The sequence below is a fragment of the Crocuta crocuta genome, unplaced genomic scaffold, assembly GCF_008692635.1.
Source record: "Crocuta crocuta isolate KB4526 unplaced genomic scaffold, BGI_CrCroc_1.0 scaffold127, whole genome shotgun sequence".
In the NCBI taxonomy this organism is placed as follows: Eukaryota; Metazoa; Chordata; class Mammalia; order Carnivora; family Hyaenidae; genus Crocuta; species Crocuta crocuta.
The window spans coordinates 4,021,855-4,035,517 of NW_027532008.1; the positions used below are offsets into that span (position 1 = coordinate 4,021,855).

At 56.1% G+C, this 13,663-nt stretch overlaps 1 protein-coding gene across 2 annotated transcripts; it reads right to left on the reverse strand.

Annotated features, from left to right (window-relative positions):
- Positions 1–248: 248 nt before the first annotated feature.
- LDLRAP1 (low density lipoprotein receptor adaptor protein 1) lies at positions 249–13,183 on the reverse strand. Of its 2 annotated transcripts, none has more exons than XM_077775666.1 (8): positions 13,047–13,183; positions 12,104–12,216; positions 10,205–10,319; positions 4,732–4,804; positions 4,296–4,382; positions 3,596–3,726; positions 2,133–2,164; positions 249–600 (listed from the first exon to the last, which is right to left on the reverse strand). In XM_077775666.1, exons 1-8 carry the CDS (start codon positions 13,140–13,142, stop codon positions 456–458), a joined length of 792 nt encoding a protein of 263 aa, XP_077631792.1. In that variant the 5' UTR covers positions 13,143–13,183; the 3' UTR covers positions 249–455. The 2 variants fall into 2 exon arrangements, with proteins under 2 accessions (XP_077631792.1, XP_077631791.1); XM_077775665.1 differs by having other exon boundaries at positions 2,133–2,167.
- Between the last annotated feature and the right edge of the window lie 480 nt (positions 13,184–13,663).

A 13,663-nucleotide genomic window follows, 5' to 3' on the forward strand; every position in this document is an offset into this window, starting at 1 on the left:
GGGGGGTGGGGGGTGAGGGGGANCCCCCCTCCCCGTGCTCAAAAGATGACAGCTTTCTATAAGGAATGGGGACGCCTCCAGGGAAATCTGGGGCCTTAGAAAAAGAGGAGAGACAAGAAATGCTTTGGTCACCGTCCTGACACCCACAGCAGAGCCGAGCTTCCTCAGGAGAGGGCAGAAAGCTGGTAAAACACTGCACTTGTGCCTGATGCAAAACTGGCTTCCGAGTTGAACCAGGAGTCAGTGAATAAATATTCAAGGCATCCTTCAGTTCTCAGGGAAAGAGTGTGGCCGAAAAAAAAAGTTTCTCCTTTCCCCGTGCTTGACTGGACGCAGCTCTGATTTGCAGGCCCACAGTGCTGCCACCGGGAAGAGGGCGGCTGGGGGTCCTGGAGCCGGCCCCACCCCGCCACAAGCGGCTTTGGTCTGTTACGTGTCCTGCCAGTCCTGGGCCCTCAGAAGCTGAAGAGGTCATCCTGCTCGGCGCCGGTGCTGTCAGGCTTGTCCCAGTCGACAGGGGACAGGCACTGGGCGTAGTGGATATCCTGCGCTGTCAATCCAGTATCCAGGACCTGAGGGTTCGTCCGAGACTGGGCAAGCCTGGAAGGCAGAGCTGTGTGAGCCGAGGGTCCCCAAAGGGGCCGGCGGGGGCCTGAGCAGCCAGTCCAGGGTCAGAGGGAGGGGGCATGGATGGAAAGAAGCCAGGCCTCGGGGGCCGGAAGAACCCCATGATGTCAGGAGAGGTGGCATCTCTGACCGGAGCCTACCCGTGAGGGCCCAATGGCTCAGAACACTGGGGGGCAGTCACATTCCTGTCATGGAGAGAGAGGCTCCACGACCCCACCCCAGCTCCACCAGGAAAGGGGGGAGGGGAAGGGCAGCGTTGGCACAGGCAGGGAGGGGCATGTGCGGGCCAGAGACGGCAGGAGACTGCTGGCTAGAGCGGTGTTCAACACAGTGCCCTTCAACATGGAGACGTAAAAAGAAGAGAACTGAAACATCCAAAGAATTGGGGGAGTTAAGGAAATTATGGCCCAGGGCCTTAGAAGAATGTGAGGGGGCAGAGGTGTTTACAAGGAGTCGTTAACAGCTTGGGGAAATGCTCCTGGTATGCCAACGTTAGGTGAAAATCGGTATCCCTGATGGCAAATACCATGAGCTGATCAATGCAAAAAAAAAAAAAAAAAAAAAAAAAATGTATATGTATAGGATTAGCATGCATTAAGCCCAAAAGTGTGGGCTGTGGGATTATAGGATGGTGTTCTTTCGTGTTTAATGCTCTGCTGATTTTCGAAGTTGTTAATAAAGGGCACATGATACTTTAGGAATCTGGAACAAGCAAATGGAAGATTTTCTTAAAATGAGGGCGCTGTAGTCAGTGAAGTCAGTGAAGCAGGCTGGAGAGTGAAAAGAATGTCTTTGCCTCCATGAAAGTACTGATCACCCACCTCCCACCCCCTGGGCTAGGCCAAGGGGTGTCTGCCAGGCTCTAGCAGGGAGGGGTTGGGAAGGAAGGAGAAGGCTGCAGGGGGCTGCCCAGGGAGTCAGCTCTGCACAGGTCCAGTGCTCAGAACCCTGAGCTGCCCAGACCTCTCTCCAGCCCAGCCTTTCAGGGCCATGTCCCTGAACTGAAGGTAGCCATGGCTACAGCGATGGCCCCTGCGGAGATGGGGAAATGCCACCACCCTCAGACAAGACCCAGATGCCTCCTCGCTGTGCCTGACACCCCTCCTCTACGTATTGCTCCATGGGCTTCATTAAGCATTGCCCCCTCCCTGCCGCTTTCCACAAGTGCAAAACCTCTGGAGGGAACAAAGCCTGCAAAAAGCCAGGTTCTAAAGGCCACACCAGGTGCAGGCAGAGGAAGTCAACCTGAGCTGTAGATCATTCAGTTCAGCCCAGACTGTGGCAGAGAAGCCACTAGGAATAGTTTTTGATTCAATAGCAGGAGCTTTGTAGCAGACGCAGCCAACCCCAGAGAGTGAGTTCCCCATCCCTGGAGGTATTCGAGTAGAGATTTTTGCTCTGGAGAAGATCAGAGTTCATGTTCTCAGACAGGCAGAGGACCCCAGAGCAGCAGCCCACAAATGCCAGGCCTCCTTCCCCAGCACAAGGAGCCCAGCTAAAATTACCTTGAAAATGCTTCATCCAGGCCATCATCCAGCTCCTTGGGGAAAACAAAGCAGGAGATATGAACCCTCAGCGGGGGAGCGGCTGCTCACAGCCAGGGTCTGTCCCAGCCCCGGCTAGGCCACGGGGACTCTGGACACAAGCGTAGGGGTCTGGCGGGTGCCTGGGGGGAAGAGGCACTGTAGGCCCCTCCCCGCCCGCCTGGCTACTGCCACGTGCATCTCAACCCAGGGACCCAAACCTGGGATGCGGAGCAGGAGAAAGAGCACCTGGGTGGGTATAATTCCCAGCTCTGCCACTGGCCGAGGGACACCTTGGGCAAGCTGCTGCTCCTCTTTGGGACTCAGCTTTTCCTTCCGCAAGATGAGGGGGTTGGACCGGATGAGGTCTATGGCTTTCAAGTTCCGAGAGCAAGAGGGTAGGTAAGACGGTGTTCTTGCTTTCATCCCCTTCCAGGAGCAAAGCCAGAATTCAAAGCTCATGAGGGATTAAGTGATGGCCGGTATCCCACAGCCTAGGTGGGAAAACAGCTGGCAAGGGCTCCCTGGTGCCTCCCTGAGCAGAGGGCCGGGTGCCAAGGGCGGTTCCCAACAGCAGAGAACAGGCTCGTGGTGCCTACGGGTGGCCCCCAGCAGGGAGTGGGGTAGGAGTTTTCAAGTCCACCAACACTCCAGATTTTTTTTAATTAAAGAGACATGACAAAGTAACGATCCTGCAATTGATTCTAGACCAGAAAAGGGACACAGGGGGGACACATGGAGGAATGTGACTATGGCCTGTAGATTATATAACAGCATCAGATTGATGGTAATGATTTTGATCACTGTAATGTTGGTTACAGAAGATGCTGACATTTGGAGAATCTGGATGAAGGGTGAATAGGAATGTTTTGTACTGTTTTTACAACTTTTTTGGTAGGTCTGAAATTATTTTCAAAGGAAAAAAAATTTTTAATTTTGATAATAAAAAAACCCCACCCAGTTTCCTCTGGGAGATTCTGCAGGCAGAGGTCATCATCTTTATTGAGGGGACGAAAAAGCTGAGACACAGAGAGGGCAGGGGGCTTGCCTGGCGTCACAGAGCGAGTCAGGGGCTCACGCCTGACGGCCAGGCCTCGGGCTCCTCCCGGAGATGGCGGGGTAGGGAGGGGCGTCAGGAGCAAACCGTGCCCACGCCAAGAACAAGGGAGCCTTTGGCTGGTCCTGTGGTAGGCCGAGCTATGGATGCTCAGACCAAGAGGCTGGCCATTGTGAGGAGACAGCTGTGCAGGGAGCCAAGCCTGCAGGGGAGGCAGCCCCAAGTTTAAAGCGGACATTGTTTGCCCCCCACACTGGGCCTGGGCACTGCCGGGCTGGGTCTGGCCCTCCCGGAGGACTGGAGTCATGTGCAACGGAGCTCGGGTCCCGGAGCAGCCTCAGGCCTCAACCAGGATCAGGACCCCTACGGGGTCCCTCTGACCACTCACCCAGACAACGCTGCTATTGTTCAAGGCTTGGGGCCTCGGTGCCTCATCCACATTAGGGGTATTAGCGCTGACCGTGGACAGCGGGGCCTTGGCCGTCTCTTCCAAGTCCAGCAGGTTCCCAGTGGCAACCACTACAAGGAGCCCGGTCAGGTGTGTCAGTGGGAGGGAGCACCTGTTTCCAGGCCCCGTCTCCCAGCCCGGTCCCGGAGCCTCCGGGGCTGTCCTGGTCCTGACTCCCTCCTCGGACATGGCCTTCCCAGGCCTGTCAACCGGCCCACCCGGAGCCCCAGCTGGGCACCTCCTGAAACAGCTGGACGGCTGCCCGCAGGGTGAGAACCTCTCCCCAGCTAACATTTCAGGTTGCAAATTTTACATTTACAACAGACTAAGTTTTTTTTAAGAGATCACATAACAGGATGTTAAATGTATACAGAGAGATGTATGCATATATTTATACAGTTGCACAGCAACATATTTGCAAGAACATGCACCAAAATGAGCAACCTTCCCTTCTAACCATATGTTCTAATTTATCTATAAAGAAGATGTATTATTTATTTAACAATAAAACACACACACACACACACAAACCCAAGGGTTTGGCCCAGCCCAGGAGGGAATGGGGCTCTTTGGATGAAGGGCAGGCCCAGACCCAGGGACATGCAGCTGACTCTGGCCCCACGCCCTGCCCACGACTCACGGCTCTTCAGTGATGGGGTGCTGTCACAGAGGCCCCCGCCCAGGACGTCCCCTCCTTCTTGGCTGGCTTTCTCCCTCTTCTCCTTCTCTGTGGGACCAAGGCACAGTGCGTTGGAGCCCCAGTCCCAGCACTCGCTGGGCAGGGGTGGTCTGCGGCCACTCTCAGGGGGCAGGCAGAGAGGAGAGAAACTCTGTAGACTTAATCCTCACAATCACCCTGGGGGGAGGGAGACAGCTGTTCCCATTTCTTCACAGGGGGAACAGGGACTCAGAGAAGTGAAGGGACCTGTCCAAAGTCACAAACCAGGCAGGTGATGAGGTGGAGAGTCGGGCCTGGACTCCAGGGCCTTCACCACCCACCCCCGACCCCGCTCTACTCTGCCAGCCTTCCCCGGCCCCACCCCCTACCCACCACAGTGTCCCTGATCAAGGCTCACCTTCCTTGGACGCCTGCCAGAACTCGAAGGCAACTTTGAAGGCCTGGGCTACTGTGAGGGTGACAGCCTGGGCCTGAAAAACAGGAAGCGGGGTAAGGGAGGGGCACACGTCAGGCAGGTGACAGCAAGTCAGAAATGCAGGCCTGAGGCTGAGGCTCTGAACTGTCAGACAGGCAAGGGCGGAGTCCTGGCCCCTCCCAGGTCACCAAAGAAGCCCGGGATGTAAGGAGGCCACAAGCCCTCCAGGCAGCTGGGGCCCCAGTTCACCACCTGTAGCCCAGCCATGTCCCCCACCTCTCTTCCAGCCCCGACCTTTGCAATGGCTGTTCGTCTCCACCTTTTTTCCTCTTCCCTTTGGGCTTCCCTATATTCAATTAACTAGGAAGCTGACTTCCTCCAAGAAGCCCTCCCTAATTACCTGAGGACTTCACACAGTAACTTAGCCCTTGAAATTAGACAACAGAAAAGCCAGGACTGGAAAGGGTGCAGTCACTGCCTCAACGAGCCACAGCCAGAGGCAAAGGCTGGACTCTGGTTAGCCCTAAGCTGGGTTGGGGGACTTAAAACTGGATCCCAAAAAGGGAGGAGGCGGCTTATACATTTCCTGGCGGGAGTAAAAACGTCAACGTGTACCTGTGTCAAGAGACCAAAACCATTCAGTGCTATAACATACCTGTAAGAGGCGGGCCACATCTTGGCCCTTCACCCCTGAAGAACTCCCATCCGCCCCTTCAGAACCAACTCAGATGTCACCAGCTCTCTCAGGTCACCAGCACTGGCACCCCACAGCCCCACCTACCTCTCTCTGGCATCATGCATATGAGTGTCACCAGTTCACATGCCTGTGTCACTCTACCTGGGTGCTCCCTAAAGGCAGAGTCTAAACACCCCTGATCCCCAGAGCAGGCCAAAGCTGTCCAGAGGTGCAATGGGCTGACTGAACTCCATCTGCCCGAGGGGCAGGCTTCCGAAGGCCTCGCTCAACCAGGACCTACCCCAGCCCACATGCATCTTGGCCTCTTCCTCTCTCTGCTTCCAGTTCAGGGTTAATCACAGCCCAGCTTATGGGAACAGGAGTCCCAGAGCTCGGCCGTAGCCGGAAGCGGCATCTAGCTTCCTTCCGACAGCCTGGGCCTAGGGAAGAAAGCACCAGATTCTTTCAAGTGCACAAGTTCAGGCATAACCAGCCTCAGAGCCCACTCTCTTACTATCTGCCAGACAACTTGATTTAATTGAGAAATGAGTCTGTGGCTACTGCCTTTAAAACTCTTTTTTTTTTTTAAATTTAAAAATCCTTAAACAAGCTGACTGATCCATGCCAATTAAACTTCACGAAGTATAAAATCTCATTTGAATGTCTCCGTCATTTACATTTTTGATGGAAGTACGGGCGCTTTATGGCAAAACTTAAATATGGTAATTAAGTATGAAACTCTTCACAGCTGTTTACAATTTAAGCTGTCACGTCGGAATCAAGTTTAATAGACCCAGTTACCATTGAGAATTGCCCATGAACTAAAAATATGGGCTGATTAGCAGCTGGAGTCAAATCACCAGACACCCAAGAAAGGGCTGGTCACCTAAGGTGGCAGAGAGATGGAAACGCGTGATTTTTGCCTCCAGGATATCTGCGGGCACAAGCCTGATACTGTTTTTGCATAAATCGACTTGTTCATTTGCATACACCCCGGCCCTTTCGCCCTGAAATTCGGAGCTGTAAGTAAACCAAATATAACCCGGGACACACATGTGTGCAGGTGGCTGCAAGCCCAGGCTGGGCAGGGACTGGGAGCAGGGTAGGCCCTGCTCTCCCGGGCAGTGTCACAGCAAAGAACTTCTCGGGCCTGCCCCCGGGGAGGCCTTCCCACCCTCAGCGCACAGGCTGCGAGCCCACCCCTCCGCAGAACGCATCCGGTCTGCGGCGGGCGTTCTTCTGGCCAGGATTGGGTTCTAACACTCAGTGTTTCGCGTCCCTGTCTCATTTCCAGGAACCAAGCTATTGGCTCCTTCAAGGGGCCAGGTCTAGCGCAGGATGCCCCAGGATCCCAGATCCTAGCCTGGTACTCACACCAAGTCGGGCCACGTGTCCCTTACGGCTCTGCTGCCCTAGCAGCATAAATCCTGCACTAAAAGGATTACTCGAGGAATGCCAGGGGCCACGTGAGGGAGAGCAGATCTGCCTCCGCCTGCTCGAGTTAGAATTAGGGGGTGTCCCCTTGCTTACTGTCAGTCCTCCTGCACTGCACCCCCAGGACCCCCGCACTGAAGCCCTAACCCCACCTTTGCTTAGAACCCATAGTCAGGCCACAGTGCTGGCCGAGGCCTCCCAGCAGGGTGGATGGAAACAGTTCCTTGCAGAGGAGCTCATCCTGACCGTGGCCAACGGCAGTCACGGGGGGGACCTGGTGGTGTGCTGCCCAAGCTCAGGTGAACCGGTGGATGATGCAGAGAAGAACCCCTCCTCCCTCCCCCTGAGTGGCCACAGGCTTCTCGCTCATGCAAACGTCCAGGAGAGAAAGGGTGGGGATGTGGAGATGGTGGGCCACTGGCCAAAAGCAACGAGGGCTATTACAGCGTTCAAATTCAAGTTCCCCCGGCAGGCTGACTCTGCTTTGCCACACCCCAGCTCCAGTGACACGGGCGTCCTCACCCACCAATCATACCATTTAATTCTGCACCTGTGTCTGCACGTGCTGATTCCTGTGCTGGGTGCACACAGCCGCTCACCACCCCTACCCCCTTCCTCTTGGCTGCCAAACTCCCACTCATTACTCAGCCCTCAAAGCTTGATTCAAAATATCTCCTTCTCTGGGAAGTCTTACGGACCCCCAGAGAGACTAATAACCTCCACCCTAGAGCCAGGTCCACCAGCCACTGAATCCCGGCTCTTTCCCCCAGCCATCTTGCTGGTATCTCTACGGCCGATTCCCTGGGGCCCCAGTGCCCAACACGGGGCCTAGCCCGGACAGGCAGCAGTGCCATCTGTGGAGTGACAAGTGACACTTGTCAGCAGATGGACTGCAGAACCCGAGGGCCCCATTTCACCTTCTGCCTCCATCTGAGAAATGCCCACCAAGCCCCGAGAATCTTGGCATCTCCAACATGGCCAGGCTCCAGCACGGGCTCAGCTGAGGCCTCAGGCAGGGACATGAGAACACCACCTTTGCATCAGATGGCCTGGAGGGGCGTCCCCAAGGCTCGGAGTGGGGAGGCCAGCTGAGAAAGGGTGGTTACGCCATGATCGACCCGATCAGCCCCTGCCACAGAGGATAATGTGCCAGGACAAGGGAGGAGCCTGGGCCCAGGTGTCCCACAGCGGCCATTCCCTGTGCTGGAACAGGGCGCTGCCATGGGCACGCTGTTTCCCTCAATAACTGACCTCTTGGCCTGGGGCAGGCCTGTCTAAAGTCCTCTGACCCAAGCCCGGGCCTCCCTTGAGCTGCTGGGCCAGCATCTGCTCTCTTTTACCTCCGACCTCCCTCCCCAGAGGAAGCCTCTGCTGCTCGGAGCCCCTACGCGCCAGGGTCCGAACTGCAGCAGTGGACGAGGGCCAGCCGCCCCAGCCCAGCGCCTGCTCTGGCCAGTGGGGAGGAAGAGACAAACAATGGGGACATAACGAGCCTGTATTTTTAAGTCAGTGTGGCCTCATAAGAGACAAAGCCAAGAGTCACTGTTTGTGAGAACAAGGCCATCATGGGAGAAGCCACTGCAGCTCGGGGACCCGGGGCATCACGAGGCCTTGGGTGAGTGGCTGGCGACACCGAGTCTGCAGGAAAGAAATGAGGTGCACAGAAGAAAGGGGCCTTTCAGAATAATCCCAGAGGTCATTGAGGCGACCTCTTCATTCTGCTGATGGGCAGACAGCCCGTGGAAGGGCAGGGTCTTACCCACTGTCACACCCAGCACATTGGCTAGGGTCAGAGCCCTAATCTGACCTGCCCCAGAGCGCTCCCTGCACAAGGCCTGTGGTGGGCTGAATCACGGCCCCCAAAGATGTCCCTGTCTAATCCCCGGAGCCTGTGAGTGCTGGCTGGCATCACAACAGGGACTCTACAGGTGTGACTGCGCAAAGGGTGTTGAGACATAAGCGAGCATCCTGGATTCCCCAGTGGCCCAATTGCAGGGGGCTTGTGAGAGGGAGGGGGTGGTCAGAGCTTGAAACGGCAATGTGGCAACAGAAGTAGGAGGGAGACTGGGAGGTGCTCCGCCGCTGGCTGGCTGGCTGGAGAAGGGGCCCGGAGCCCAGGAGTGGTGGCCCCTAGAGACTAAGAAAGGCAAGAAGTGTGTTCCTCCCTGGAGCCTCCAAAAGGAACACAGCCCCGCTGAGCCACCTGAGACTTCCAACCTCCAGGACCGTAGCAGTGGGTTGTTTTCAACCACTATAGTAGTCACTTCTTACAGCAGCTATCAGAAACTAACACAAGACCTCAAGCAGGCCCTGATGCGTAGCAGGAGGCCTAGGGGGCCGGGGGGGAGACACTCCAAGACAGTGATGTCCTTGACACGTCCTTGATGAGAGGGGTAGGGGAGAGAATCCTGTCTCCTTGGCTCCAAGGACCACAGGGCACGGGGACTGGGGCTCTGGGCTCCATATACAGAGGTCAACAGAGGCCAACACTAAATAAGTAAATGTCAGGAACCTCGTCACAGAGCAGATGCTCAGGCCTCAGGGGTCTTCGAAACGAAAGCCTCAATACTAAAGGCGGACACGCTCTGGCTGCTTGTCCCAACGTTCGAGACAAATGCCTAGAGACCACGGAGGTTCCCACTCATCTCAGCCGGACCTCGCCAAGGAGTGGCCTGGAAAACGGGGCAAGGAGCCCGTGGCTCCTCACAGTCATGCCCAGGTGGGGGCGGGGGGAACATGGGTTTAAACCCTCGCTCTGCCCAGCCCGCTGTGTCACCATCAGCAACAGCTGACCTCTGTGAGTCTGCTTCCTCATAAAAACAATGAAGACAGTAACAGCTGCCCCCTCACAGAGGGTTAAACAAGAGGATCCTTTAAGGCCAACCACCGTGGGCGACACACAGTTGGTGCAGAAAATGGCTGTTTCCCTCCCCACTCCGGCTACAGCAAGCCAGGTCCTGCTGCCATCCCCCCGACCCTGTGATCACCAGTCCCCAGGGACTAGGTCCTACAAGGCCCTGTACCCCCAGACCACGCTACACACCATCCCCACCCCAACCTTAAATCCAATCACTCATGTTACAGAGAGGAAGGTGCCAGGGCACTCACTGGGGACACGGGCCCGTCGCTGCCCACCGACCAGGCTGACCACCCAGGGCAGCCACCCACTGGCTGCGGCCTTACTCAGTGCTCTCGGCATCCTCTTGGGGATCCTGGGGGGGTTTCCTACTTCCTATTAAGTGATGCCGTCTTTGGGTCCTGCCCCCGCTACCAAACAGGGCCCCCGAGGGCAGGGCTGCCAAGGCAAAGCCAAAGCCTGCCTAGGCCCAGCCTCTCCCCACTGACCATTTTCCGTTTGGTGCAGAGGAAGGCATGGCACTCGAGATTCTCGTTGTGCTGGCTCTGCGCGATGTAGGCAAACACTTTGTCGTGCATCTTGTCTGCTGTGCAGTAGGAGATCCTGAAAGGCAAGTGGGGAGTGTCCCCAAACCCCAGCATGGGGCCTGACCACACCTGGGATGCCCGTAGGGCGTCTCCCTCGGGGTCCCCCGGAGCCTGCTATCCCATTCCCAGAGGGCAAGACTCTGAAGACATGGCCTTGGCATTCCGGGCCATGGGGGGGTGGGGTTGGCAGGACGGAGTGGAAGGAAAGGCTGAGGGCACCTCCCTCTGCCCCTATGGAGCAACACCTCAAAACGGCAATTGCTAAGCCCTGTTCTTGCACCCCAGGCCAAGTTCCAGATACCGCTTCATTTAATTCTCAGAGCTGCCCAAGATGGGCTCCATTATCATCTCCACTTTTCAGATGAGAAAACCGCTAACGGTCTCAGACCACCAAGCTAAGTGGCAGAGCTGAGACCTGTGTTCACCTGCAGATTCCAGGGGCCATAACCACTGCTGTGCTGCCCTTCAGGGCCTGTGCTGACCAGACGGAAGGGGAAGCAGGACACCGCCTCGCCCACCGATGCCCTGCACCAGGCCTCCCCTCTCCGCCCTCTAGTCACACCCCTGCCCAGAGGTCGGCCCAGGGGATCCAGGAGGAGCACACAGCAGCTCCCTCCTCTTAGAAAACCTGCCCACCATCCTCACAGCCACTCCCACCCCCAGCCTGCTGCCTCCCTGATGGCTGCTCATCCTGGGAATCTCCATCTGAAGGAACCGGCAGCCCAGAGATGGGGCAGGAGCTCAGCACAGCTTCAGTCACAGCCCTGGACACAGGGATCAGCACCATTAAGACCCCCAGGCCAGCAGCTCCCTCTTCTCTGTCTCAGAGGATCAAGCTTCCTGCCACCTCTCCTGGGAGGCCTTCCCAGGTTTCCTCAGGCAGGCCCCTTCTTCTCTGCCCTCTTGGGAAATAAATACTCTAATCTCCTATTTCTTCCCCTCCTTTCCCTCCTTGAAAGCAGGGACTGAGGCCTCCCCTGGTTAAAGGAGGCAGGCAGAGTCAGAGAGGTGAGAGGAAGACACTGGTCAGAAACTCTAAAACCACACCCTCCAACACCATCCCCTCCCCCAACAACCACCCCCAGTACTGCTTATGTTCCAGCGGGTAAAGCCACCTGCTTGGAGACAAAGCAAGAGGGCAGAAGAGTGCCTGGCAGCTGGGTGCCTGCTGGACAGAACTCTAGCCTCGGTGTCCTGTTCCCTGCTCAGCGACTACATCACCGTGGGCCTCAGTGTCTCCATCTATAAAATGGACTGTCCCTTACAGCACTGAGATCCAACAACTGATCAGCCAAGAGGGGGAGTGGGAAGAGTCTGAGGTTCCAAGGTCTAGGCTCTGCCTCCTTGAGAACAGCCACCCTCCCCACCCCCCGCCTCCATACCCTTTACTTTCTGGCCTCAGACTCTGCCTTGAGGCCTCCCTGAATGCCTGGCCAGATGTCCAGAGCTGAGCTGCTAATTCACAGCAGAAGGAAAAGGCTATGACTCTGCAGTGCTCTGCTCCAAGCCTGACTCAGCAGCATGCTTGGGGAGGGGGTCCTAGCCCTGACTAGACCTCAGCTGCCTGCTGCAACGACTCATGACAGCAGCAACTGCCTTTAACCAAGCACCCACGGTGAGCCGGGGGCTGTGCACTCAGCACTTCCTAACAGTACCGTGAGGCGGGATCTGGTTCCTCCCCTACAAACACACAAGGAAACTGAGGCTTCCGAGACAGGAAGTGCTGGCACCTGGATTCAGAAAGGGCACCCCAGCACCCCCCCCAAGTGGCAGAGTGAATGTGGGCAATGCTGAGCATACCTGTAAATGGACACATTCTCAATCAGCTGGTTGGTGATGTTGTCAGTCAGGATAATCCCCCGTGGTGACACCTTAAGAGTCACTTTCTGTAGCTTCTTCCCGCTGGCCTTGGCCTTGGGATAGACGTGAGTCAGAGCAGCCTGCCTGCCTCACTTGGGACCTACTCTCATGGGCTACACCTGCCTGGTCTAAGTCCCAGACTTGAGGCCCATGTGAGGTCTCAGCTTAGAGACGCAGACAAACCAAGGAAGACATTAGTCAGGAATGCCTTCTTCTAATAAACACAGGGACAACTGCTGCTCATGGAGGACCCGCTGTCTGCCAGCCACTGGACCTTGAGTCATCTTATAGGCGACAGAGCTTCTTCCGAGGAGGAAATGGACTCAGAGAGGTTAAGGGACCTGCCCAAGGACACACAGCTAGGAGGCACTTCAGACTCTGAGCGCTGAGTGGGCTATCACAACCCAGCAGTGCCACACCTGGGGACCCTCCACTCCACCCTGTACCTGTGAGGGTCTGAGCTGAGGGGTCTGAGACCACCAAGGGAGGTGCATTTACAGGGCCATGTTTACTCAAGATGGGGAGCAGGGGAGCAGGGAGATCCAGTCTCTGGTGGGTTACCCTCTCCCTCGGGCCACAGGGCAAATGGTTGGGTGAAGGCAACCTCCCCCTTACTCCCTGGCACTAAGTCACTAACCCTTAGGCAGGGGACCGGGATTGGGGGAGGGGAGACTAGGAGAGGCCATGGCCACAACAACAGAACAGGAGGACACTGACCCTGACCCCACAAGCCTCTCTGCCAGAGTCCCTAGGCCGGATGCAAGGGGACTCAGGGTAAGAACAGCTCAGATGCATCGGATCAAGGTAATAAGCAGGGGAGGAGTGGCACCCCAGGAGAAGCTGGCCCGGGGCTCACGGCTCCCCCACCCCGAGCAGGGCTCACCGTGGCCACGATCCTCTTGACAGCAGCAGCTGACAACTCCTCGCCCTTGGGCTGCTCCACCAGCGTCATGCCCAGGTACTTGAGGCTGAAGAGCATCCCCTCGAGCAGTGTCTCCCGAGTGTCCGTCCAGTTCTCCGGCAGCTCTGGGCAGGAGGGGGACAGCACAGCCTCAGACCTTGTCCTCCTGGCCCGCATTTCCTAGGAAGTCCCAGCCAGGGGCACTGGGGTCGCCCACCTATCATTATAGGTTTTTACCCTTAATATAGGAATAATATATTATAATAATATATAATATAATAATAACATACCTTTATTATAGTTTTTACCTACAATAAAGGAATAACCCACCAAGCGCCATGGCAAGAAGTCTTACATAAAATATTCTCATTACTCCTTAGGACAATCTACGAGGTAGTCCCTCTTATCATACCCACTGACAAAGACGCTGAGGCCCAGGGAGGTAAAATCACTCAACCAAGTCCACAGAGCCAGCAAGTACAAGAGCCCAAATCAGAGCCCATCAAGTTCCAACTCTTAACTTTAACACCAGCTTGCTGAGAGCAAACTGCTATTTTCTTACTGAATCTTCCATACAATCCTGTGAGATGGATTTTATC